This window comes from Cherax quadricarinatus, chromosome 25 (genome assembly GCF_038502225.1).
Source record: "Cherax quadricarinatus isolate ZL_2023a chromosome 25, ASM3850222v1, whole genome shotgun sequence".
NCBI classification, from domain to species: Eukaryota; Metazoa; Arthropoda; class Malacostraca; order Decapoda; family Parastacidae; genus Cherax; species Cherax quadricarinatus.
Window position 1 is genome coordinate 23,498,711 of NC_091316.1, and position 27,696 is coordinate 23,526,406.

The 27,696-nt window shown below is 45.2% G+C and overlaps 1 protein-coding gene across 1 annotated transcript in view; it reads right to left on the minus strand.

Moving 5' to 3' along the window:
* Positions 1–1,190: 1,190 nt before the first annotated feature.
* The window catches only part of LOC128689993 (protein inscuteable homolog), a 146,272-nt gene continuing 119,766 nt past the window's right edge, over positions 1,191–27,696 (minus strand). Inside the window, exons 3-11 of the mRNA XM_053778460.2 lie at positions 15,457–15,663; positions 14,038–14,164; positions 6,888–7,061; positions 5,739–5,975; positions 5,210–5,381; positions 4,717–4,892; positions 3,979–4,157; positions 3,688–3,811; positions 1,191–3,285 (exon numbers count right to left, since the gene is read on the minus strand). Of these exons, the coding sequence (XP_053634435.1) occupies positions 3,154–3,285; positions 3,688–3,811; positions 3,979–4,157; positions 4,717–4,892; positions 5,210–5,381; positions 5,739–5,975; positions 6,888–7,061; positions 14,038–14,164; positions 15,457–15,663 (1,528 nt within the window). The 3' untranslated portion in view covers positions 1,191–3,153. The remainder of the gene's footprint in view (positions 3,286–3,687; positions 3,812–3,978; positions 4,158–4,716; positions 4,893–5,209; positions 5,382–5,738; positions 5,976–6,887; positions 7,062–14,037; positions 14,165–15,456; positions 15,664–27,696) is intronic.

Sequence of the window (27,696 nt, forward strand, 5' to 3'; positions counted from 1 at the left end):
GGTCAGTGAAGAGGCGGGGCCAGGAGCTATGTATCGACCCCTGCAACCACAAATAGGTGAGTACAAATAGGTTAGTACACACACACACATACACCCACGCATATACAACAGGCCGCCTAGCTGTGTTCGTTGACTAAAGCTACTTACTGTTTCACAAGGTTACTTGATCCTACAACATCATGACATTGTGTAATAGCTTCAAAACTTGTACCCGAACTGATTTTAGTTAATGGTACTATAATTTATATTTCACAGATAATCGAGGCATTTGTAATACCAGATGAGAGTGCTTCTTATACACTTATTTACTGTGAACTGCAGCTTAATATTCAACTAGATTTTTTCCTCCCATTAAGTTATTCGTAAGAGAATTAGATGGGAAGTATGGCTTGATCTATTGTATTCCTGACACCCCTTCACCTTAGAAATGTTATTAGTATTGCATTCACGTGGACTCGCTAAACCCACAAGGATCATTCAGCATCCGATGAATGCTGGAAGGTAATCACGGGAAGGCCAGGTCAAAATTCTTGGATTAAGAGCCTCTCACAGATGTCAAGTAACCTCCCTTAATTTATCTATTGTTTTTATTAGAGTGGGAGGAAGTGGTAAATCAGTAAAGGTTACATAGCGCCTGTGGAATGGAGAACATTCAGGTTCGATCCAAGAAAGGGGAGGATAAGAACCCCTCTTGAAAAAGTTCTTACCACGAGCATCACTAGTCCCTCTTACCTCCAGGGATTAGTGTGTATATATATATATATATATATATATATATATATATATATATATATATATATATATATATATATATATATATATATATATATATATATATATATATGTAATGGTCCTAAACCCGAAGGATCATACAGCGTTTGGGGGAAATAGGTGTTAGGCGCGACTCAATGAGCTGAAGCAAAGTCCAGTGTCTTAGATCACAACCCTCCTCCCCCCTCACAGGCATCAAAGAACCTCCCTTGACTGGAATTTGACTGTGAATCCTCATTTCTTCAATATCGATCTCTAACACTTCTCTCTTGCCTTTACTTCTGTTTCTGTGATCTCTATGCTTTTCCCCTCTCTTTTCCTCTTCCTTCCTCATTCTACGCCTCCCCGTCTCCTCAATATTTCATGTGAGGAAAACTCATCCCAGAAGCCGCCAGAATGCTAGTAAATATTTTTTTTAGGTCAAGTCAGCATTAAATAGGAAAATTAAACACTTTTTCCAGTATATCATTTGTATTAAAATATGAACAATATGATAAAAATGGAATGTACATTTATAAACAAGAAGTTTAAGTTTTTGGTACAAGTCATTGACTAGCAAGACAGAAGGCTGGGCAGGCCACAACCTAGCAAGACAGAAGGCTGGGCAGGCCACAACCTAGCAAGACAGAAGGCTGGGCAGGCCACAACCTAGCAAGACAGAATGCTGGGCAGGCCACAACCTAGCAAGACAGAAGGCTGGGCAGGCCACAACCTAGCAAGACAGAAGGCTGGGCAAGCCACAATCCATCAAGACAGAAGGCTGTGCAAGCCACAATCTATCAAGACAGAAGGCTGGGCAGGCCAGAAACTATCAAGACAGAAGGCTGGGCAGGCCAGAACCTAGCAAGATAGAAGGCTGGGCAGGCCACAATCTATCAAGACAGAAGGCTGGGCAGGACACAACCTGGGCAGGCCACAACCTAGCAAGACAGAAGGCTGGGCAAGCCACAATCCATCAAGACAGAAGGCTGGGCAGGCCAGAAACTATCAAGACAGAAGGCTGGGCAAGCCACAATCCATCAAGACAGAAGGCTGGACAGGCCACAACCTAGCAAGACAGAAGGCTGGGCAAGCCACAATCCATCAAGACAGAAGGCTGGGCAGGCCACAACCTATCAAGACAGAAGGCTGGGCAGGCCACAACCTATCAAGACAGAAGGCTGGGCAGGCCACAACCTATCAAGACAGAAGGCTGGACAGGCCACAACCTAGCAAGACAGAAGGCTGGGCAAGCCACAATCCATCAAGACAGAAGGCTGGGCAGGCCACAACCTATCAAGACAGAAGGCTGGGCAGGCCACAACCTATCAAGACAGAAGGCTGGGCAGGCCACAACCTATCAAGACAGAAGGCTGGGCAGGCCACAACCTATCAAGACAGAAGGCTGGGCAGGCCACAACCTATCAAGACAGAAGGCTGGGCAGGCCACAACCTATCAAGACAGAAGGCTGGGCAGGCCACAACCTATCAAGACAGAAGGCTGGGCAGGCCACAACCTATCAAGACAGAAGGCTGGGCAGGCCACAACCTATCAAGACAGAAGGCTGGGCAGGCCACAACCTATCAAGACAGAAGGCTGGGCAGGCCACAACCTATCAAGACAGAAGGCTGGGCAGGCCACAACCTATCAAGACAGAAGGCTGGGCAGGCCACAACCTATCAAGACAGAAGGCTGGGTAGGACACAGCCTCTCAATACCCATGATATTCATTATTGAGAAAACATTCATAAAATATGAAGTAATTCCAAGTAAAAACTCATAACAAAACATCGCTCAACTTTTATATTCACACGAATAAAATGACAAAGATGAGAGTCATGTATCACTTATTATGTAGACTGGCAACCTCCACAAATAAGTCTAATAATAAATGAGCAAGTTAAGTACTTCTTATATAACAAGTCTGACGATGATTCCATGGAATAATACTTTTCGAAACTGTAAAGAAGATCTACATCCATACACAAGCCTTTATAATGTTCCGGTATTTTTGGGGGTTAGGAAATAGATTTTTTGTTGATGCAATACACACAGCTTTCATAACTTTTCAAATGCCAAAGTTTCTACTCTCATACAACACATGACAGAGAATTCACAAGATGATGAAGGAGCTCATTTAGTTGTCTGCTAACGGAGTAGAGGATACCTGATGATTCCTTACGTGTCTCCTGTACTATGTTTCCATAGCGGCAGGAGAGCGGCTCCGGGGATTTGTAGTGAGTCCAACATCTTTCATTGCGCCAGATATTTACCACTGATGCTCCTTTATACGTAGCTCTTCTGACGTAAGATTAGGTGAGGTAGGAGTCGTAGGTATTTCCTCAACACGTTGCTCTTCTGACAGGAGGAATAGGCGACACAGGAGTCCTAGGTTTCTCCCTCTACACGTAGCTCTCCTGACGGGAGGAGTAGGTGAGGAAGGAGTCCAGGAGGCGAGGTTCCACCAGCTCGGCGGCGTCCATCCCTCGTAGCTCCTCTGATCCCAGCGACGAAGCCATCTTCCGCAGGGCCGCCTGTGCAAGAATGAGTAAATAAATTATCGACAGCTATATAATGTAACTCCTATTCAAGTGTACAGAAAGCAAACTAAATGTGAAATAAAAAAAAAAAGAAGATGACATTCATCAAAACGGAAGACGAAATGTACGAGATACTGTTTAAAGTTAAAGATTGTATATATTGAATATGTGTGTGCACTCACCTATACTCACCTATTTGTGGTTGCAGGGGTCGCAAGTACTCACCTAGTTGTGGTTGCAGGGGTCGAATCACAGTTCCTGGGACCCGCCTCTTCACTGGTCACTACTAGGTCACTCTTCATGTGTGTGTTTTGAGTGCTTGTGTGTAGCTTCATAACCCCGTGAGGTGTGTGTGTATGAAAGAGAGAGAGAGAGAGAGAGAATCGCACTACTCACCAGGCATGCAACAAGGACTGCATCGCTGTGGTTACGTTCTTGGTCATCCTTACACAGTCTCACCAGGCGCTCCGCCCCACCCAGCTCTACCACCTGCCGCGCCACTGTCGTCTCTTTACACAGTCTGACGAAGGATGGAGCAGGAATAAAAAATTTGCTCTACAGACTAAAACATGTATGCCAGGATTAAGAGTTTTGTGTATTGCAAAAATCAAATTGAAAACAACCAGGGAGACGGAAATCAGAAATATTCAGGAAAAAGGTTTAGTAGTAATGCCTGAGGTAACTCACCTGGAGAGGGCGATGGCGGACTTTTGCTGGACTCGCTCGGCGGTGGCCACTTCCGGTAGACGGTGGGAGGGAGCGGGGCGGGTATTGAGCAGCGACAACAAGATCGTAACACCTCCGCACCTAACCACTTCCTCTGCTGTCTCCCGCGACCCCGCCAAGTTAGCCAGCACCGTGGCGATCTATAAATCCATGAAACCAGTGGTGATATCTTGTAATGATCTTAATTTGGGTTGGGCAAAAATTTTGTTAGTGGGAGGGATTGTGAAGGACCTGCCTAGTATGGGCCAACAGGCCTGCTGCAGTGTTCCTCCTTTCTTATGTTCTTATGTTTCACGTTGTAAGGAACACCTCAGGTATCTCTAACAAGGATGGCATCCACTAAGATATTACCTCACAATTATATTACCTTTCCTTCTTCAGATAATCCTCACAATTCTTTCTCAGTATCAAATTATAGTTATTGTTATAATCATGGAGAAGCACCATGGAAATGGGAAGAAGTCTGGTTTGATCCTTCATGATGACATCTTCCTTGAAGGGCCTCACTATCAAAATCCGAATAATTAAAACAACCAAAATTATATAAAAAATGCTTATTTATAATTGTCACCATGGATCTTCAAGCTTGGAAACATGGCACTTGGAACTTGACAAATATGAGGAATGGTTACCTGGTTTTTAAGGGCCAGGGAACCAGTGGCCAGGTCCAAGACCCGTAGGAGTAAAGTTTGCGCTGACCTGATCTTTAGTGAAGATAGAAATGTCGGGATTGTCGCGGGCGGCCTTCAATAGGACACGGGCGGTGCCAGCATTCTTCATGGCTTCCACACACCCACCGTCTAAGAAAGTCAGGTTGGCCAATGCTGCCGACGCCAGCAGGAAGATCTCTGCAGAACGCGTGGCCTGGGCCAAACCTGTTGAGGAGACGGGGAGGACTTAACACCCCTCACTATGCTACGTTACATAAATGGCAAGAATCTGTGTGTTCATTCCAGCAACAAACCCGCTGAAAACACAATAAACACGATACGCGTAGCAAATTAATTGGTCAAGGCCCTTCACCTAAGTGTCCGGTGTAAGGCCAGAGTTTTTATGCGCAAATGACGTGAGGGATCTCAACAGAGGACAAGAAGCGTGAGGCAACTTTGTTAATTGTCTAAATGTGGCCTTTTATGTCGCTTAATTATATCATTACCGGAGCTATTAAAGTTTAGATTAGATGTAGAGTTACCTGTGAGAGCCTGGACGATGGTGCGCATGTGGGTATGGAGGGCAGAGAGGCGGTGGGTGTTCTCCACCCACGGGGAGGTGATCTGCGCCAACACTCCGGCAGCCTCACTCCTCTCCTCCTCTGGACAGTCTTCATCACACAGCACCTCCGCCACCACCTCCACACCTCCAGCCTGAGGGAGAGACATGATTATGATTACTGCCTCCAATACCAGAACACCAACAGCCTAAGAGATGGAAAATATATTTTAAGAAGTGGGAAAAATCTGAATATAATGCAGGGAAGTTCGAAATCTAAGATTTTTTTTCACCCTTTTCTTTGGAAATTAAAAAAAAACATATATAATAAAAGTTCGAGATTATACGTAATCTATGCAAAAATTGTAAAAGGAAATGCGTGGAAGTGAAAGTTTTGAAAATCAAGTTGGTGTTACTGTTGTATACTGTTTCTATAGACTGTTGTTACGGCAGATTGTTGTTACGTAAACTAGTGAAACTGAAGACTAGGACCTAAGGAAGATGTAGCTCACCTTCTCCAGTTCGACGATACCATCGACAACACAGCAGACGGTGGCGAGTGCTCTGAGTGCTGCCACTCGCACGTGTCGCAGCCGAGGTTCCAGACACACTCCCAGCAGGCCCCGCACGCCCCCCAGGCGAGCTATGAGGCGGCAGATGTGACCTCCATCTACACCCAGAGCTGTAAGATGTGACACAGCCGAGGTCACCTCCTCTTCTTTCGGCTCCTCCAGGACTCGTACCACCACCTGTCAATTAGCAATACGTTACCAGGGATCACAATCGTACGAGTCATCAAAGGTAACGAGTTACCAAAAGATCACAAGATAGTCAATAAATGTCACAACATGAATTAACAAAGGTTACAATATGAATTAACAGAAGTCACAACTGCACCAGTCAGTAGAGGTCACACAGGTCAAGTTCAAGCTCAATTGAGAGAGAAGTTAATAAGTGTGCGAGCACAGGGACTTCTCTGTTAACGTTGTCTCCCGCACAAGTTAACTGGATCAGAGCTCCGAAGTATGTAATTATAGGGCTGATGGCTAATGATGCTCCCTAATACCTGTAATAACTCCAGGAAGAAAATCTTAAAGACAGTAATTTTTAATAATTTCCAGGTTTACGACGAAACGTCTCGTTCTTTTCATTATCCTCATTTTATAAATGTGTTTCTTACCACAGTCACAGAATTGTCGTTTGTCAAAGTCTTTAAAGTACGTTGGATTATTTTCTATATTGCATTTATTTATTTTCGTCTAGAAAATAATTCCTTACACCTAATTGATCTGAGGTAATAAGAACACTGTCACCTACTACCTGGCATTCCACACTCACCTACTTGTGAGTGCCCATAATAGCATCTGTCACCTTGTCTACACCTCAGCCTCTACTCCAACATTCACCAGTGTTCCGGATTCACATTCACCTGGCCCTCACCATTCCCCTTAAATTATATGAGAATTAACAGTAACATCTAACTTGTACCTATTTCCACTCTCATCTGTTAGGGTGCCAACATTACCACTTACTCCATGACCTTCCACATTTACTTTGATCAGTAGGAGAGCCAACAGTGCCTCGCAGTCCTTTCTCTATAAGCCAATGTAACCATTAAGGGTCCCAGCAGTGCCACCTATTCCCTGACCCATCTCACTTACCCTGATCTCTCTGCTCAGCATGAGGTCGACCAGCTTGGTAAAGGCATGGCCCAGCGCCGTCACCACCTGCACCACCTGACGGGTCGTATTGTGGTCCTGGTGGTCGCTGCTACACACCTCCTTCAGTCTCTCACAAATCTGCTGGATCACTTTACTCTGACGACCCAGCGATGACTGTCAAAATAAGACACACATACGTCAACACAATGCCTGATGTCACTACACTTGCAGTAGGTTATAACTCTCCTACACCACAAAACACTGGTCCTATTGTTGTGTTGTTGTGGCTAACTTCTCCTGTTCCCCCTGTAGCATTTATAACTAACCTACAACACTAAATACTTTTGTTCCAACTGTTCTTTGCTGTTGTACCTTTCCATACGTAGTAAATAAAGATATTATTGAGGAAATGATATGGTGATACCATATGTACAGTTCAGGACATTGCTGTCGGTAACATTATAGAGCACAAGTCCGGTAGTTACAGTATCTCAAAATTCCTAATCAACAGGATATTACCCACTTTGGAAACTGCTGTAACATGATATCAACAGGTCCCTCTGTAGCCATCTGTCCCTGTCTTAGGACTGTATTAGGACTGAAGAAGCCAATCGTGGCGAAACGTTTCCTTTAATAAATGTCCTGAACTGTACATGTCTTTTTCTACACACAAAGATTATTATTATTATTATTATTATTATTATTATTATTATTATTATTATTATTATTATTATTATTATTATTACATTGCTCTTTGTTATATGTTAACCACCGCCTAGATTCTAGGTATAATGTTCTACGTCCTAGAACAGTACACAGGACACCGAGAGAACTTACTCAACACAACATCTTACAAGTTTATATCAAAGCGCTAAACTCCTGTTGGCTGTTGGACGCAACATGAGATGGAACCTCGACCCTCCGCTAATTACCAGCAACACAAGTTACCACAGCAGCAACACAAGTTACCACAGCAGCAACACAGGTTACCACAGCAACAACACAGGTTTCCACAGCAGCAACACAGGTTACCACAGCAGCAACACAGGTTACCACAGCAGCAACACAGGTTACCACAGCAGCAACACAGGTTACCTCAGCAACAACACAAGTTACCACAGCAGCAACACAGGTTACCACAGCAGCAACACAGGTTACCACAGCAGCAACACAGGTTACCACAGCAGCAACACAGGTTACCTCAGCAACAAGACAGGTTACCACAGCAGCAACACAGGTTACCACAACAGCAACACAGGTTACCACAGCAGCAACACAGTTTACCACAGCAGCAACACAAGTTACCACAGCAGCAACACAGGTTACCTCAGCAACAACACAAGTTACCACAGCAGCAACACAGGTTACCTCAGCAACAACACAGGTTACCACAGCAGCAACACAGGTTACCACAGCAGCAACACAGGTTAACACAGCAGCAACACAGGTTACCTCAGCAACAACAAAAGTTACCACAGCAGCAACACAGGTTACCACAGCAGCAACACGGGTTACCACAGCAGCAACACAGGTTACCACAGCAACAACACAGGTTACCATAGCAGCAACACAGGCTACCACAGCAGCAACACACGTTACCACAACAGCAACACAGGTTACCACAGCGGCAACACAGGTTACCTCAGCAACAACACAAGTTACCACAGCAGCAACACAGGTTACCACAGCAGCGACACAGGTTACCACAGCAGCAACACAGGTTACCACAGCAACAACACAGGTTACCACAGCAGCAACACAGGTTACCTCAGCAGCAACACCAGTTACCACAGCAGCAACACAGGTTACCTCAGCAACAACACAAGTTACCACAGCAGCAACACAGGTTACCACAGCAGCAACACAGGTTACCACAGCAGCAACACAGGTTACCACAGCAGCAACACAGGTTACCACAGCAGCAACACAGGTTACCACAGCAGCAACACAGGTTACCTCAGCAACAACACAGGTTACCACAGCAGCAACACAGGTTACCACAGCAGCAACACAGGTTACCACAGCAGCAACATAGGTTACCACAACAGCAACACAGGTTACCACAGCGGCAACACAGGTTACCTCAGCAACAACACAAGTTACCACAGCAGCAACACAGGTTACCACAGCAGCAACACAGGTTACCACAGCAGCAACACAGGTTACCTCAGCCACAAGACAGGTTACCACAGCAGCAACACAGGTTACCACAACAGCAACACGGGTTACCACAGCAGCAACACAGGTTACCACAGCAACAACACAGGTTACCATAGCAGCAACACAGGCTACCACAGCAGCAACACACGTTACCACAACAGCAACACAGGTTACCACAGCGGCAACACAGGTTACCTCAGCAACAACACAAGTTACCACAGCAGCAACACAGGTTACCACAGCAGCAACACAGGTTACCACAGCAGCAACACAGGTTACCACAGCAACAACACAGGTTACCACAGCAGCAACACAGGTTACCTCAGCAGCAACACCAGTTACCACAGCAGCAACACAGGTTACCTCAGCAACAACACAAGTTACCACAGCAGCAACACAGGTTAACACAGCAGCAACACAGGTTACCACAGCAGCAACACAGGTTACCACAGCAGCAACACAGGTTACCACAGCAGCAACACAGGTTACCACAGCAGCAACACAGGTTACCTCAGCAACAACACAGGTTACCACAGCAGCAACACAGGTTACCACAGCAGCAACACAGGTTACCACAGCAGCAACACAGGTTACCACAACAGCAACACAGGTTACCACAGCGGCAACACAGGTTACCTCAGCAACAACACAAGTTACCACAGCAGCAACACAGGTTACCACAGCAGCAACACAGGTTACCACAGCAGCAACACAGGTTACCTCAGCCACAAGACAGATTACCACAGCAGCAACACAGGTTACCACAACAGCAACACAGGTTACCACAGCAGCAACACAGGTTACCACAGCAGCAACACAAGTTACCACAGCAGCAACACAGGTTACCTCAGCAACAACACAAGTTACCACAGCAGCAACACAGGTTACCTCAGCAACAACACAGGTTACCACAGCAGCAACACAGGTTACCACAGCAGCAACACAGGTTAACACAGCAGCAACACAGGTTACCTCAGCAAAAACAAAAGTTACCACAGCAGCAACACAGGTTACCACAGCAGCAACACGGGTTACCACAGCAGCAACACAGGTTACCACAGCAACAACACAGGTTACCATAGCAGCAACACAGGCTACCACAGCAGCAACACACGTTACCACAACAGCAACACAGGTTACCACAGCGGCAACACAGGTTACCTCAGCAACAACACAAGTTACCACAGCAGCAACACAGGTTACCACAGCAGCAACACAGGTTACCACAGCAGCAACACAGGTTACCACAGCAACAACACAGGTTACCACAGCAGCAACACAGGTTACCTTAGCAGCAACACCAGTTACCACAGCAGCAACACAGGTTACCTCAGCAGCAACACAAGTTACCACAGCAGCAACACAGGTTACCACAGCAGCAACACAGGTTACCACAGCAGCAACACAGGTTACCACAGCAGCAACACAGGTTACCACAGCAGCAAGACAGGTTACCACAGCAGCAACACAGGTTACCACAGCAGCAACACAGGTTACCTCAGCAACAACACAGGTTACCACAGCAGCAACACAGGTTACCACAGCAGCAACACAGGTTACCACAGCAGCAACACAGGTTACCACAACAGCAACACAGGTTACCACAGCGGCAACACAGGTTACCTCAGCAACAACACAAGTTACCACAGCAGCAACACAGGTTACCACAGCAGCAACACAGGTTACCACAGCAGCAACACAGGTTACCTCAGCAACAACACAGGTTACCACAGCAGCAACACAGGTTACCACAGCAGCAGCACAGGTTACCACAGCAGCAACACAGGTTACCTCAGCAACAACACAGGTTACCACAGCAGCAACACAGGTTACCTCAGCAGCAACACAGGCTACCACAGCAGCAACACAGGATGCCACAGTAGCAACACAGGTTACCACAGCAACAACACAGGTTACCTCAGCAACAACACAAGTTACCACAGCAGCAACACAGGTTACCACAGCAGCAACACAGGTTACCACAGCAGCAACACAGGTTACCTCAGCAACAACACAAGTTACCACAGCAGCAACACAGGTTACCACAGCAGCAACACAGGTTACCACAGCAGCAACACAGGTTACCACAGCAACAACACAGGTTACCACAGCAGCAACACAGGCTACCACAGCAGCAACACAGGTTACCACAGCAGCAGCACAGGTTACCACAGCAGCAACACAGGTTACCTCAGCAACAACACAAGTTACCACAGCAGCAACACAGGTTACCACAGCAGCAACACAGGTTACCACAGCAGCAACACAGGTTACCACAGCAGCAACACAGGTTACCACAGCAACAACACAGGTTACCACAGCATCAACACAGGTTACCTCAGCAACAACACCAGTTACCACAGCAGCAACACAGGTTACCTCAGCAACAACACAAGTTACCACAGCAGCAACACAGGTTACCACAGCAGCAACACAGGTTACCACAGCAACAACACAGGTTACCACAGCAGCAACACAGGTTTCCTCAGCAACAACACCAGTTACCACAGCAGCAACACAGGTTACCTCAGCAACAACACAAGTTACCACAGCAGCAACACAGGTTTCCACAGCAGCAACACAGGTTACCACAGCAGCAACACAGGTTACCACAGCAACAACACAGGTTACCACAGCAGCAACACAGGTTATCTTAGCAACAACACCAGTTACCACAGCAGCAACACAGGTTACCACAGCAGCAACACAGGTTACCACAACAGCAACACAGGTTACCTCAGCAACAACACAAGTTACCACAGCAGCAACACAGGTTACCTCAGCAACAACACAAGTTACCACAGCAGCAACACAGGTTACCACAGCAGCAACACAGGTTACCACAGCAGCAACACAGGTTATCTCAGCAACAACACAGGTTACCACAGCAGCAACACAAGTTACCTCAGTAACAACACCAGTTACCACAGCAGCAACACAGGTTACCTCAGCAACAACACAAGTTACCACAGCAGCAACACAGGTTACCACAGCAGCAACACAGGTTACCACAGCAGCAACACAGGTTACCACAGCAACAACACAGGTTACCAAAGCAGCAACACAGGTTACCTCAGCAACAACACCAGTTACCACAGCAGCAACACAGGTTACCTCAGCAACAACACAAGCTACCACAGCAGCAACACAGGTTACTACAGCAGCAACACAGGTTACCACAGCAGCAACACAGGTTACCACAGCAGCAACACAGGTTACCACAGCAGCAACACAGGTTACCACAACAGCAACACAGGTTACCTCAGCAACAACACAAGTTACCACAGCAGCAACACAGGTTACCTCAGCAACAACACAAGTTACCACAGCAGCAACACAGGTTACCACAGCAGCAACACAGGTTACCACAGCAGCAACACAGGTTACCTCAGCAACAACACAGGTTACCACAGCAGCAACACAAGTTACCTCAGTAACAACACCAGTTACCACAGCAGCAACACAGGTTACCTCAGCAACAACACAAGTTACCACAGCAGCAACACAGGTTACCACAGCAGCAACACAGGTTACCACAGCAGCAACACAGGTTACCACAGCAACAACACAGGTTACCAAAGCAGCAACACAGGTTACCTCAGCAACAACACCAGTTACCACAGCAGCAACACAGGTTACCTCAGCAACAACACAAGCTACCACAGCAGCAACACAGGTTACTACAGCAGCAACACAGGTTACCACAGCAGCAACACAGGTTACCACAGCAGCAACACAGGTTACCACAGCAGCAACATGGCTTACTACATCAACAACAGAAGAAACGAGAAGTATTAGCAGCAGGTAGCAATCATTGTTGATGGTTACCACAGCAACAACACAGGTTACCACAGCAGTAACACAGGCTACCACGGCAGCAACACAAATTACCACAGCAGCAACACAAGTTACCACAGCAGCAACACAGGTTACCTCAGCAACAACACAAGTTACCACAGCAGCAACACAGTTTACCACAGCAGCAACATAGGTTACCAGAGCAACAACACAGGTTACCACAGCTGCAACACAGGTTACCTCAGCAACAACACCAGTTACCACAGCAGCAACACAGGTTACCTCAGCAACAACACAAGTTACCACAGCAGCAACACAGGTTACCACAGCAGCAACACAGGTTACCACAGCAGCAACACAGGTTACCACAGCAACAACACAGGTTACCAAAGCAGCAACACAGGTTACCTCAGCAACAACACCAGTTACCACAGCAGCAACACAGGGTACCTCAGCAACAACACAAGCTACCACAGCAGCAACACAGGTTACCACAGCAGCAACACAGGTTACCACAGCAGCAACACAGGTTACCACAGCAGCAACACAGGTTACCACAGCAGCAACACAGATTACCACAGCAGCAACATGGCTTACTACATCAACAACAGAAGAAACGAGAAGTATTAGCAGCAGGTAGCAATCATTGTTGATGGTTACCACAGCAACAACACAGGTTACCACAGCAGTAACACAGGCTACCACAGCAGCAACACAAATTACCACAGCAGCAACACAAGTTACCACAGCAGCAACACAGGTTACCTCAGCAACAACACAAGTTACCACAGCAGCAACACAGTTTACCACAGCAGCAACATAGGTTACCACAGCAACAACACAGGTTACCACAGCTGCAACACAGGTTACCTCAGCAACAACACCAGTTACCACAGCAGCAACACAGGTTACCTCAGCAACAACACAAGTTACCACAGCAGCAACACAGGTTACCACAGCAGCAACACAGGTTACCACAGCAGCAACACAGGTTACCACAGCAGCAACATGGCTTACTACATCAACAACAGAAGAAACGAGAAGTATTAGCAGCAGGTAGCAATCATTGTTGATCATCACTGCGACGTTGATTCTGAGGTCTTGGCGAGGCGCGGGAGGTCACGAGATTCGCCTGGGGCACGAGGTCGGGACGTCAGAGGACTCACCAGGGGCAGGAGATCATAGGACTCACCTGGGGAAGGAGGTCGGGGTCGGCGGAGGTCCACTGGGTGGTGTAGTCTCTCAGGAAGGTGTTGATGTGAGTGACCAGTGATCCTGCCAATAGAGGCACCTGTCCCAGCTCCAGCCACTCAAGCCGCCTGTGAAACACAGAACCTGATTACAACAGTAATTATTGCATCTACTATTTTAGTAACAGATGCTTGTTATCTGTTAACTAGAATAGCTATGTTAACGTCTACTGTAGCAACTACTATGCTTGTTAACACCTACTGCAGTAACTGATATGCTTGTTAACATCAACTGTATAACTAACATGCTTGTTAACACCTACTGTAGTAACTAATATGATTGTTAACACCTACTGTATAACTAAAATGCTTGTTAACACCTACTTTAGTAACTAATATGCTTGTTAACACCTACTGTATAACTACTGGAGTAACTAATATGTTTGTTAACATCTACTGCAGCAACTAATATGCTTGTTAACACCTACTGTAGTAACTAATATGCTTGTTAACACCTGTAGTAACTGATATGCTTGTTAACACCTACTGTAGTAATTAATATGCTTGTTAACTACTGTAGTAATTAATATGCTTGTTAACACCTACTGTAGTTATTAATATGCTTATTAACACCTACTGTAGTAATTAATATGTTTAACACCTACTATATTAACTAATATGTTTGTTATCACCTATTGTACTAACTAATATGCTTCCTAACAGCTACTGTAGCAGCTAATTTGAATGTTAACACCTACTGTAGTAACTAATTTGCATATTAACACTTGCTGTAGTAACAATTATGCTTGTTATATCTTATTATATTGTCTAGTAACCTATAAACATCTATTGCAGTAACTAATATTGCTGTTTCCACCTGCTGAATAACTAGTACAACTGTTAATACTACAGTGACTAGTATACCTGTTATCACCTACTGTAACAACTAGTATACCTGTTATCACCTACTGTAACAACTAGTATACCTGTTATCACCTACTGTAACAACTAGTATACCTGTTATCACCTACTGTAACAACTAGTATACCTGTTATCACCTACTGTAACAACTAGTATACCTGTTATCACCTACTGTAACAACTAGTATACCTGTTATCACCTACTGTAACAACTAGTATACCTGTTATCACCTACTGTAACAACTAGTATACCTGTTATCACCTACTGTAACAACTAGTATACCTGTTATCACCTACTGTAACAACTAGTATACCTGTTATCACCTACTGTAACAACTAGTATACCTGTTATCACCTACTGTAACAACTAGTATACCTGTTATCACCTACTGTAACAACTAGTATACCTGTCAACACCTTTTGTAGTAACATATACACCTACTAACGCTTACCTATAGCAGTAATTGTAACAACATCGTTAAAAAGAGGGTCACTACTCACTGGCAAAGTCTGGCGAACTCGGTTGAGACAGCGTGGGCGCGACGCTGGATGGCTCTGACGGCGTGGCTGGTGGTGCTGCTGCTGCTGCCGGAGGAGGTGCTGGACTGAGCACTCTCCCCCGGCAGTGACTTCGATTGGAGAGTGTTCATGCACTCAGACTCGTACAAGACACTCAACTCCTTGAGCCAGTGATCCACTGACCCGTTTCTGAGGAAGGGAAAAAATAAGACAGAAATTACTCATGCTTGTCTTGATAAAAAAAAAATCTGTTTACAAACACACCTGTGCATTTCTGTATCATAAATTATATACAGGGGAAGTGGATCAGAATTCTTCCTCCGTAAGCCATGCGTGTTGTAAGAAGCGACTAAAATGCCGGGAGCAAGGGGCTAGTAACCCCTTCTCCTGTATATATTACTAAATGTGAAAAGAGAAACTTTCGTTTTTCCTTTTGGGCCACCCCGCCTCGGTGGGATACGGCTGATATGTTGAAAGAAAATTATATACTTTCTTTTATCAAGGAACCGACCGTATCCCACCTAGGCAGGGTGACCTAAATAGAAAAACGATATATATATATATATATATATATATATCTATATATATATATATATATATATATATATATATATATATATATATATATATATATATATATATATATATATATATATGGTTCCAACGATTTTTAACGTTTCCATATTTAAATAATAATAATAATAATAATAATAATAATAATAATAATAATAATAATAATAATGTTAGTATTATTCTAATAATATTATTAATTATTATTACGCTAGAATTCGAATTACTTTTTGCAGTCCACTTTGAACTTTATTTTAATTTTGGCTGAACAATATTAATATGATTTCTTGTTGAATATATATCTTCACTGGGTGTGAGTAGGTGTTTATTGCGGCGACTCCCAGTCGACCATGACACACGTACTGAGCTCAGTCCGCAAGCAGGAAGTGCACAGGTAGGCTGTGGCAGCATATGTGTAGGTTGTAACAGTACATAAGTAGGTTGTGACAGTGCTCAGGTAGGCTGTGACAGTGCTCAGGTAGGCGGTGACAGTGCTCAGGTAGGCTGTGAGAGTACTCAGGTAGGCTGTGAGAGTGCTCTGGTAGGCTGTGACAGTGCTCAGGTAGGCTGTGACAGTGCTCAGGTAGGCGGTGACAGTGCTCAGGTAGGCTGTGAGAGTGCTCAGATAGGCTGTGAGAGTGCTCTGGTAGGCTGTGACAGTGCTCAGGTAAGCTGTGACAGTGCTCAGCTAGGCTGTGACAGTGCTCAGGTAGGTTGTGACAGTGCTCAGATAGGCTGTGAGAGTGCTCAGGTAGGCTGTGACAGTGCTCAAGTAGGCTGTGAGAGTGCTCAGGTAGGCTGTGGCAGGGCTCAGGTAGGCTGTGAGAGTGCCCAGGTAGGCTGTGACAGTGCTCAGGTAGGTTGTGACAGTACTCAGGTAGGGTGTGACAGTGCTCAGGTAGGTTGTGACAGTGCTCAGGTTGGCTGTGACAGTGCTCAGGTAGGCTGTGACAGTGCTCAGGTAGGCTGTGATAGTGCTCAGGTAGGCTGTGACAGTGCTCAGGTAGGTTGTGACAGTGCTCAGGTAGGCTGTGACAGTGCTCAGGTAGGCTGTGACAGTGCTCAGGTAGGCTGTGACAGTGCTCAGGTAGGCTGTGAGAGTGCTCAGATAGGCTGTGAGAGTGCTCTGGTAGGCTGTGACAGTGCTCAGGTAAGCTGTGACAGTGCTCAGCTAGGCTGTGACAGTGCTCAGGTAGGTTGTGACAGTGCTCAGATAGGCTGTGAGAGTGCTCAGGTAGGTTGTGACAGTGCTCAGGTTGGCTGTGACAGTGCTCAGGTAGGCTGTGACAGTGCTCAGGTAGGCTGTGATAGTGCTCAGGTAGGCTGTGACAGTGCTCAGGTAGGTTGTGACAGTGCTCAGGTAGGCTGTGACAGTGCTCAGGTAGGCTGTGACAGTGCTCAGGTAGGCTGTGACAGTGCTAAGGTAGGCTGTGACAGTGCTCAGGTAGGTTGTGAGAGTGCTCAGGTAGGTGTGAGAGTGCTTAGGTAGGCTGTGACAGTGATCAAGTAGGCTATGGTAGTGCTCAGGTATTCTGTGAGAGTGCTCAGGTAGGCTGTGAGAGTGCTCAGGTAGGCTGTGACAGTGCTCAGGTAGGCTGTGACAGTGCTAAGGTAGGCTGTGACAGTGCTCAGATAGGCTATGGCAGTGCTCAGGTAGGCTGTGAGAGTGTTCAGGTAGGTTGTGAGAGTGCTCAGGTAGGTGTGAGAGTGCTCAGGTAGGCTGTGACAGTGATCAAGTAGGCTATGGTAGTGCTCAGGTATTCTGTGAGAGTGCTCAGGTAGGCTTTGACAGTGCTCAGGTAAGCTGTGACAGTGCTCAGGTAGGCTGAGACAGTGCTTAGGTAGGTTGTGAGAGTTCTCAGGTAAGTTGTGACAGTGTTCAGGTAGGTTGTGAGAGTGCTCAGGTAGGCTGTGATAGTACTTAGGTAGTTTGTGAGAGTGCTCAGGTAGGTTGTGAGAGTGCTCAGGTAGGCTGTGAGATTGCTTAGGTAGGTTGCGAGAGTGCTCAGATAGGTTGTGAGAGTGCTCAGATAGGCTGTGACAGTGTTCAGGTAGGTTGTGAGAGTGCTCAGGTAGGCTGTGATAGTACTTAGGTAGTTTGTGAGAGTGCTCAGGTAGGTTGTGAGAGTGCTCAGGTAGGTTGTGAGAGTGCTCAGGTAGGCTGTGAGAGTGCTCAGGTAGGTTGTGAGAGTGCTCAGGTAGGCTGTGAGAGTGCTCAGGTAGGTTGTGAGAGTGCTCAGGTAGGTTGTGAGAGTGCTCAGGTAGGCTGAGAGTGCTCAGGTAGGTTGTGAGAGTGCTCAGGTAGGCTGTGAGAGTGCTCAGGTAGGTTGTGAGAGTCCTCAGGTAGACTGTGAGAGTGCTCAGGTAGGTTGTGAGAGTGCTCAGGTAGGCTGTGAGAGTGCTCAGGTAGGTTGTGAGAGTGCTCAGGTAGGCTGTGAGAGTGCTCAGGTAGGTTGTGAGAGTGCTCAGGTAGGTTGTGAGAGTGCTCAGGTAGGCTGTGAGAGTGCTCAGGTAGGTTGTGAGAGTGCTCAGGTAGGTTGTGAGAGTGCTCAGGTAGGTTGTGAGAGTGCTCAGGTAGGCTGTGAGAGTGCTCAGATAGGTTGTGAGAGTGCTCAGGTAGGCTGTGAGAGTGCTCAGGTAGATTGTGAGAGTGCTCAGGTAGGCTGTGAGAGTGCTCAGGTAGGTTGTGAGAGTGCTCAGGTAGGTTGTGAGAGTGCTCAGGTAGGCTGTGACAGTGCTCAGGTAGGCTGTGAGAGTGCTCAGGTAGGTTGTGAGAGTGCTCAGGTAGGTTGTGAGAGTGCTCAGGTAGGTTGTGAGAGTGCTCAGGTAAGCTGTGAGAGTGCTCAGGTAGGTTGTGAGAGTGCTCAGGTAGGTTGTGAGAGTGCTCAGGTAGGTTGTGAGAGTGCTCAGGTAGGTTGTGAGAGTGCTCAGGTAGGCTGTGAGAGTGCTCAGGTAGGTTGTGAGAGTGCTCAGGTAGGTTGTGAGAGTGCTCAGGTAGGTTGTGAAAGTGCTCAGGTAGGTTGTGAGAGTGCTCAGGTAGGTTGTGAGAGTGCTCAGGTAGGTTGTGAGAGTGCTCAGGTAGGTTGTGAGAGTGCTCAGGTAGGCTGTGAGAGTGCTCAGGTAGGTTGTGAGAGTGCTCAGGTAGGTTGTGAGAGTGCTCAGGTAGGTTGTGAGAGTGCTCAGGTAGGTTGTGAGAGTGCTCAGGTAGGTTGTGAGAGTGCTCAGGTAGGTTGTGAGAGTGCTCAGGTAGGCTGTGAGAGTGCTCAGGTAGGTTGTGAGAGTGCTCAGGTAGGCTGTGAGAGTGCTCATTTAGGCTGTGAGAGTGCTCAGGTAGGCTGTGAGAGTGCTCAGGTAGGCTGTGACACAGAATCTCAGCGTAAGTGTATTTGACACTGAGAGTAACCTATATTTTCAGTTCCAATACAATGTTGTATGGTAACAGCTTCATTGAACACAACTAACTTCAGGTTGTCTGCAGCATTCAGCATATACTGCCGTGTAATTGACTTCCCCATAAGTAACTGTCAGCATATACTGCCGCCAGCATAATAGTGAGTGACTTCCCCATGTGTAATCCTCAGCATATACTGCCGTCAGAAAGAGAGTAACTTTTCCATGAGTAGCCCTCAGCATATACTACCGTCAGCATGAAAGTAACTTCCCACATGAGTAGCTCTCAGCATATACTACCCTCAGCATGAGAGTAACTTCCCCATGAGTAGCCCTCAGCATATACTGCCATCTGGAGGAGAGTGAGACACTCCCACCGGCCCAGAGTCAGCAAAGGTGCTCGCCATATACAGCTGCCGTGAGTGAAAGTCTTGTTTATGTTATCTTCTTGACGTTTTGCTCGTCAGTGAAGGATTCGTCCACAGCATTTATTATTGTTGGCGAAAGGCGTCTCCCGCATACGCGCGCGCACACACACACACACACACACACACACACACACACACACACACTCAGATGGTAAGAGAATCATAGAACAGGCCATGAGTCTACTAAGTGTCTGTCTCTCCCATTCTTCTTCCCTGCTTTTCGATCGCCTCTCACTGTTACCCTGTCACCTCTCTTTATTCTCCTCTCCCTCTCCACGAGTCATCTTTCCCGAGGCTACAGTTAATTCTTAAGTGTTTTGGTTTCCTTGCCAGAGTAAAAAATGTTTTAGCCGTCTTATGTATAATGTAAGAGCATCACGTAGCGTTCCCGGTGAGCTGCTACAACATAATCCTAATAATCCGGCCAAGCGTCAATCCTCAAGGCGAATTTGTGTTTCCGTTTTTGTCTTGGTAGTAAGGGATGGTTAAGGAAAGGAGGAAACAGGAGAGAGTAAGGGAAGGGATGTGGAGGGTAGGGTAGGGAAGGGAGGGAATGCAGGAGGTTTGGAGGCTCCGCACGTCTCCTAGTGATTGCGTATTACAACGAGAGAGGAATGGTCCAGGGACTGGGTGGGGAGTTAGGGATGGTGTGCTTGGTATCATGCGCCCATTAGTGCTAATGTTGCTTCTTAACCTTCCCTTTTCTCTCTCTCTCTCTCTCTCTCTCTCTCTCTCTCTCTCTCTCTCTCTCTCTCTCTCTCTCTCTCCTCTCCTCTCCAGTGTATTAAAAACTCTTCTCTCCTCAGCTCATTTCAAAGTTTTACCAAGAACCATATTTATTAAAGAATAAATGTAAAATTTACATAATATAAAAAAAGATGCTATCTTTGAGCCCAGAACTCTTTGCTAGTTAGTTCTCTTGATTTCTAAAATATATATATTTGTTGCGAAAATATTTTCCAAATTTGACACTGGGACAGGTGGACTCCAGCAAACCCATAACACTCCAACAACAGTCATCATTCTCGTTTCAACCTAGGTGACTACTCTCTGTAACTTGTGAAGAAGCCATCGGGACCAGAGGAAGCCACTAAAAAAACTGAAAGTATCGAGAAGAAGAAGTAGAAGTAGAAGCAGAAGCAGAAGAAGAAAATAAGAACATAAGAATGGAGGAACACTGCAGAAGGCCTACCGGCCCATACAAGGCAGGTCCTTATCAAAATGACCCCTACTCTAAGCTTCCCAAGAATATTCTCCCGTACCCAATGACACCAATCAAACCCAGCCCCTCCCACTCATATATATTTGTCCAATCACTTTTTAAAGCTACCCAAGGTCCTAGCCTCGATCACCCTACTTGAGAGATTGTTCTACGGATCCACAACTCTGTTAGAAAACCAGTACTTACCTATGTCCTTTCTAAATCTAAATTTATCCAACTTAAATCCATTATTCCTCGTTCTTACTTGGTTCGACACCCTCAGTACTTTATTAATATCACCTTTGTTTATACCCTTCATCCACTTATACACTTCAATGATATCTCCCCTCATTCTACGTCTCTCCAGAAAGTGGAGATTCAAGGCTCTAAGTCTGTCTTCATACGGTAGATTTCTTACACCGTAAATCATTTTAGTCATTCTTCTTTGTATGTTCTCCAATGAGTCTATATCCATCCTGTAGTAAGGAGACCAAAACTGAGCTGTATAATATAAATGAGGCCTCACTAGTGATGTATAGAGCTGTAAAATAACTTTCGGACTTCTGTTACTTATACTTCTTGAAATAAATCCTAGTAATCTGTTAGCCTTGTTGCGCACACTTAGGCACTGCTGTCTTGGCTTTAGATTCTGCTTACCATGACTCCCAAGTCTTTTTCACATTCTGTAAGATCAAGTTCTACTTCACCTAGTTTATAGCTTCGTCGGTTATTTTCGTTCCCAAGGAGTAGTACTTTACACTTGTCCACATTGAACTTCATCTGCCATTTTTCAGACGAAGACATTAATTTGTCCAAATCCTCATGGAGTTCATTGGAACCCTCTTCAGAATGAATCATACGGCCTATCTTTGCGTCATCAGCAAATTTGCTCACGTCACTTGTAATTCCTTCATCAAGGTCATTAATGTAAATTATGAACAAGAGAGGGCCCAAAACTGATCCTTGTGGAACGCCACTAGTGACTAATCCCCATTCAGATTTGACCCCATTAACGAAAACTCTCTGCTTTCTGTTGGTAAGCCATGCCTCTATCCATATTAGAGGTACTCTGTCGAAGGCTTTACTAAAATCCAAATAAACAATATCATATTCTTTATCAATGTCTACTGCCTCAAATGTTCTATTGAAGAACGTCAGTAAATTTGTCAGGCAGGAACGACCTCTCGTGAACTTGTGCTGAGATTCATTAATCAAATTATACTCTGCAAGGTGAATTCTAATAATGTCAGCTATAATTGATTCTAATAATTTGCCTACTATAGATGTCAGGCCTATTGGACGGTAATTTGAAGGAGTGGACTTATCCCCTGATTTGAATATAGGAACCATATTAGCCATCTTCCACATCTCAGGCGCAACACCAGTAAGGATGGACGAATTAAACACACTCGTTAATGGCTGACTAAGTTCCAGAAGAAGAAGAAAGAAGAAGAAGAAGAAGAAGAAGAAGAAGAAGAAGAAGAAGAAGAAGAAGAAGAAGAAGAAGAAGAAGAAGAAGAAGAAGAAGAATGAAAAAAGAAGAAAAAGAAGAAGAATGAAAAAAAGAAGTAATAAAAATGTATTTATGTAGTGACTGCATTCCGGATAACAAAAACCTCATTATCACTTGGTCATTCACAGTTTCTCCTCAAGTGGCCCTGCAGTCACCTTCCTTCTGTTTTGGCCTTTCGTACTATGTCATTTTCATTCTGTCTTTCAGCTTTCCTTCTCATTAATTCGATCACAGCTTTCTCTCTCTCTCTCTCTCTCTCTCTATCTCTCTCTCTCTCTCTCTCTCTCTCTCTCTCTCTCTCTCTCTCTCTCTCTCTCTCTCTCTCTCTCTCTCTCTCTCTCTCTCTCTCTCCCCTGTTCACTACCTGATTTTCTGCGGTTTGATTCGTTCTGCATAGGCAGTAAACAATCGAATAAACAATAATCCAATCCTATGTCTTACCTCTCCTGACGTACGCTTCGAACCTATCTTAGTCCAAACAGTACCAGCCCTTCTCCCTCCTGAGATAAGCCCTTACGTAACTCGTCAGCGATGGATCTGCCCAGAAGATCGATGACACTGAATAGGCAATCCTCCGTTGAATGTTCATTTTCATTGATTTCACTTCTAGGTTTGCATGTTATATTTGGTCAGGCCAAGTTATTGTATCTTTTTATTCAATAAAATCTTAGAATGAGATTTTATTCATTTGAATGGCATCTGCTCGCCCGTAGGCGAGAACAACACTAACAACACGAAAACAACACTAACAATAACAAAAACAACATCACAAGTAATAATAATAATAATAATAATAATAATAATAATAATAATAATAATAATAATAATAAACAAATTATGTTACAGTAACAATACAAGAGGCAGTCTGAATGGTAACAAACATTAGACTCACAGTCCAGCAGCTTCAGTGAAGAAAAGCAACAAAAAAAAAAAAAAAAAGAAGCCCACGTGAGTGTCTCTCCATCATTGCTAAGCACCTCCTGAACCTTCCTGAGATTACCTCTCAACTACAGCTTAAATAAAAATGAACCTAGAGTTTGCAACATCCTAGTTTATAAAGAGCATTTACAGTTGGTACTTAATTGATGTGTTTACAAATCAAAGTAAAAGTCTATGTGTTGTAGCATATAAATAAAGGAGAGACAAAAACAGCGGAGCAATTAATGTGGGGAGGATCCATCACTCCCACGAAGCAAGATAACGTCGCTGCACATCAGGGGAGAAATAAATTTGAGTCGCTATGCTAACTAATGCAGCTGTAGAAACTCACTAAATCATGTTAATTAAACGGGTTTTCCAGAGAAGACGAACTTTTAGAACAAGCAATGAGATAGAAAGACGGAACGAAAGAGAAATATATACGTAATAAGGTTTAGAAAAAGAGCAAAGACAGGCAGAAAGTGCTCACTCACTACTAAGGAGAGGAATAGAAGAGAATGGAGGAGGGCAAGAAAAAGATGAATATGAGAAAGATATAAGAGGAGTGCTGCTCCCTTGTCCACCTTTGATCTGTCTCTTCTTATTACTTGGTGCCCTCGAGTACATTACATTTATTAATATTTATTCTGTTTTAGTCTCTTTAATTGCTATAATGTCTGGGTTGTCGTTCTCTACCTTTTTATTTAGTTTCTCTACCTTGTTACTATCTGTACATAACGTAGAGTGAGATTTTGCAATGGGTAATGAGCTGTTGACACTAAGAGAGCTGTGCTTTGGAGATGAGGAAGGAAAGGGTAATGCATTGGATGAGAGGGGGAGTGTAGTGGGGTGAGGATGAGGAAGTGTGGTGGATGTGAGTAGGAAAGCATGGTAAGATGAGGATTAAGGATGGTAGGTGTGAGTGGGCAGGGGTGCAGACTTTACGAATACATTTTTTTCTGCAGTATACAGATAATGTAGTTTACATGTAATAAAATACCGTTTGGCACAAAATAAAGCCACCCTGGATAGCGAGCTGAGGGACCATGAGCCTGGTTGATCCGGACAGCAACCACGAGGCCTGGTCTGGGACCGGACCGGGGGATGGGGAAGACAGTGAACCTCAGAAGCGAATACAGGAACCCACTCAGGCTAAATCGAACTCTACACGCTCATCTCGTGATAACAACTCAGTCACCCTCAATGGTCACTCTCAAAACAGCAAGATCATCTCAAAACAACCACTTAGTCGCTCCCAAAACAACAATTTGGTGTGTGTGTGTGTGTGTGTGTGTGTGTGTGTTAGTTAGTTACCATTTTGTCCTAGGCACATGTCACCTAGGACCAAATGGTAACTAACACACACACACCGATAAAACAGGCCTAGTGTCTAATCGACATGTGCCTAGGACAAAATGGTAACTAACTAACACACACACACACACACACACACACACCAAATTGTTGTTTTGGGAGCGACTAAGTAGTTGTTTTGAAATGATCTTGCTGTTTTGAGAGTGACCATTGAGGGTGACTGAGTTGTTATCACGAGTGTGTGTGTGTGTGTGTGTGTGTGTGTGTGTGTGTGTGTGTGTGTGTGTGTGTGTGTGTGTGTGTTTGTGTGTACGTGTGTGTGTGTGTCAGCGTGTGTGTGTCAGCGTGTATGTGTGTGTGTGTACTCACCTACTCACCTAGTTGAGGTTGCGGGGGTCGAGTCCGAGCTCCTGGCCCCGCCTCTTCACTGATCGCTACTAGGTCACTCTCCCTGAGCCGTGAGCCGTGTGTGTGTGTGTGTGTGTGTGTGTGTGTGTGTGTGTGTGTGTGTGTGTGTGTGTGTGTGTGTGTGTGTGTGTGTGTGTGTGTGTGTGTGAGCGTGTGTGTGTGTGAGCGTGTGTGTGTGTGTATGAGCATGTGTGTGTGTGTGTGTGAGCGTGTGTGTGTGTGATCATGTGTGTGTGTGTGTTAGTTACCATTTTGTCCTAGGCACATGTCGTGTGTGTGTGTGTGTGTGTGTGTGTGTGTGTGTGTGTGTGCGAATGTTCACTTACCTAGTTGTGTATGCAGGGTTGGGATCTAGCTCTTTGGCCCGCCTTTGCATTTCGATTAACTATTGTGGCTTACTCCTTGCTCTTTTGGGCACTAGCATATTTACCTTTGAATCCATTTACTGAGTTGGCCTCCACTACATCCCTTCCTAATGCATTATATATGTTCACTATCTTCACGTTGAAGGAATTATTTCTTACGTTCCTTTGGCTCATTTGAACATTTAGTTTCCAGCTGTGTCTTCCCGTTCCTTCCTCATAACTCATATAATATTTCCCTTTCGTTTGTCTTTGAGTGTACTATAAATTGTGGTTCATGTCTTCTCTGGTTCTTCTGTTTTCTAGTAAGATCTAGTTGTATTAACCTATCTTCGTCTCCCAGTTCTCGCCTTGATGCAAACACCTGAACTTCTAAAGCTTTTTTGTGTGTACTTGATTAGACAAGAGTTCTTGCTGGTACCTTGTCCTGCCTCGTTGCTCACATTCCTCAAGGCTAGTATTATATTTGTATATAATCTCGTGTTTACATGTATACAACTTTGGTTATACAAACGTTAGTTTTTTATGTTTCTTAAATATTTGTAATATGGTGACTTTGTTTTGACACAGATCAACTTGGTAGTTGTTCTTAAATGATATAGCACTTATGATGGTGTTTGATACTGTGAAACATTTAGATGATAGATGAAGATGTCTGGATATTAAACGGCTTTGGTGTTTCTGTTCCTTATCCGTCTGAGGTTCCCACGAGGAAAATCCTTTTCTAAAGTTACATTTGCATGTACTACTCTTATATTTATGTATACGTATCGCTTTTATATTCTTTTATCTCTTATTGCGTTTCTAAGCATATTTTCGCTTATCTCCATAAGTGTTGTTTCATTAATCTTCACCCAAATTTCTTGACCATTTACCGTTAGTTTTCTCCTGACGTAACTGTGGCTCTCCAGTGATGTGTTCACAAGTCAAGTTTCCAGTCATTACTGAATAATAATTATTTTTGAAAGCATACATCATTCTTCATTACTTTTGTGCCATCTTCCTTCTGTTTTTGTTCAGCATTCATTTTCATAATTTTTCATTCTTGGCTATTCTGTACCCTTATGGACTGAGGGAAGTGGAGGGAGAAGGGTAAGGGGTTGACGTGAAGAGGAAGAAGTGAAGGGTGGCGAGATAGAAGTAGATATTGAAGGTGGTGGCGAAGGTAGTGGTGAAGAGTAGTAGATGAAAGGGAACATAGGTGTAAATTGAAGATACTGAGATGTGGGAGTAATGTGAGGGAAGTGGGCGGAGGCGAAGGTAAGAGATAGAGATAAGTGAGAGAGATGTAAGCACCTGGCCTCCTTCCACCACCTGATAGGTGGTGGCAGGCAATTAGGTGGCCAGGTGCTTGGCAGGATTTAGGCAGGGAATGAACTGGTGTCGGGTGGTGGTGGGTGTGAAGGGAAGATGGTGGGGGCGGGGCGGGAGGGTAGCTGGTTGGGGTTGCGTGGGGAGGGAAGCTGGTTTGGGCGGATGGGGAAGGAGAGCTGGAGGGCGGGTGTGTGCGTGTATTGCATGCCATAAAACATGACCGGGAACACCTTCAGGTGTTCCCACTAGCCTGGTGAACCGCTACTGTAGGAGGAGGTGCTACTGTAGGTGGAGGTGCTACTACTGGTGGTGGTGCTACTGTAGGTGGAGGTGCTATTACTGGTGGTGGCGCTACTGTAAGTGGAGGTGCTATTACTGGTGGAGGTGCTACTGCAGGTGGAGGTGCTACTGCAGGTGGAGGTGCTACTACTGGTGGTGGTGCTACTGCAGGTGGAGGAGTTACTGCAGGTGGAGGTGCTACTACTGGTGATGGTGCTACTGCAGGTGGAGGAGTTACTGCAGGTGGAGGTGCTACTGTAAGTGGAGGTGCTGTTACTGATGGTGGTGCTACTGTAGGTGGAGATGTTCCTATTGGTGGTGGTGCTACTGTAGATGGAGATTCTACTACTGGTGATGGTGCTACTGTAGTTGGAGGTGCTACTGAAGGTGGAGGTGCTACTGTGGGTGGAAGTACTACTGCAGGTGGAGGTGCTACTGCAGGTGGAGATGCTGCTACTGGTGGTGGTGCTACTGCAGGTGGAGGTGCTACTGCAGGTGGAAGTGTTACTGCAGGTGGAGGTGCTA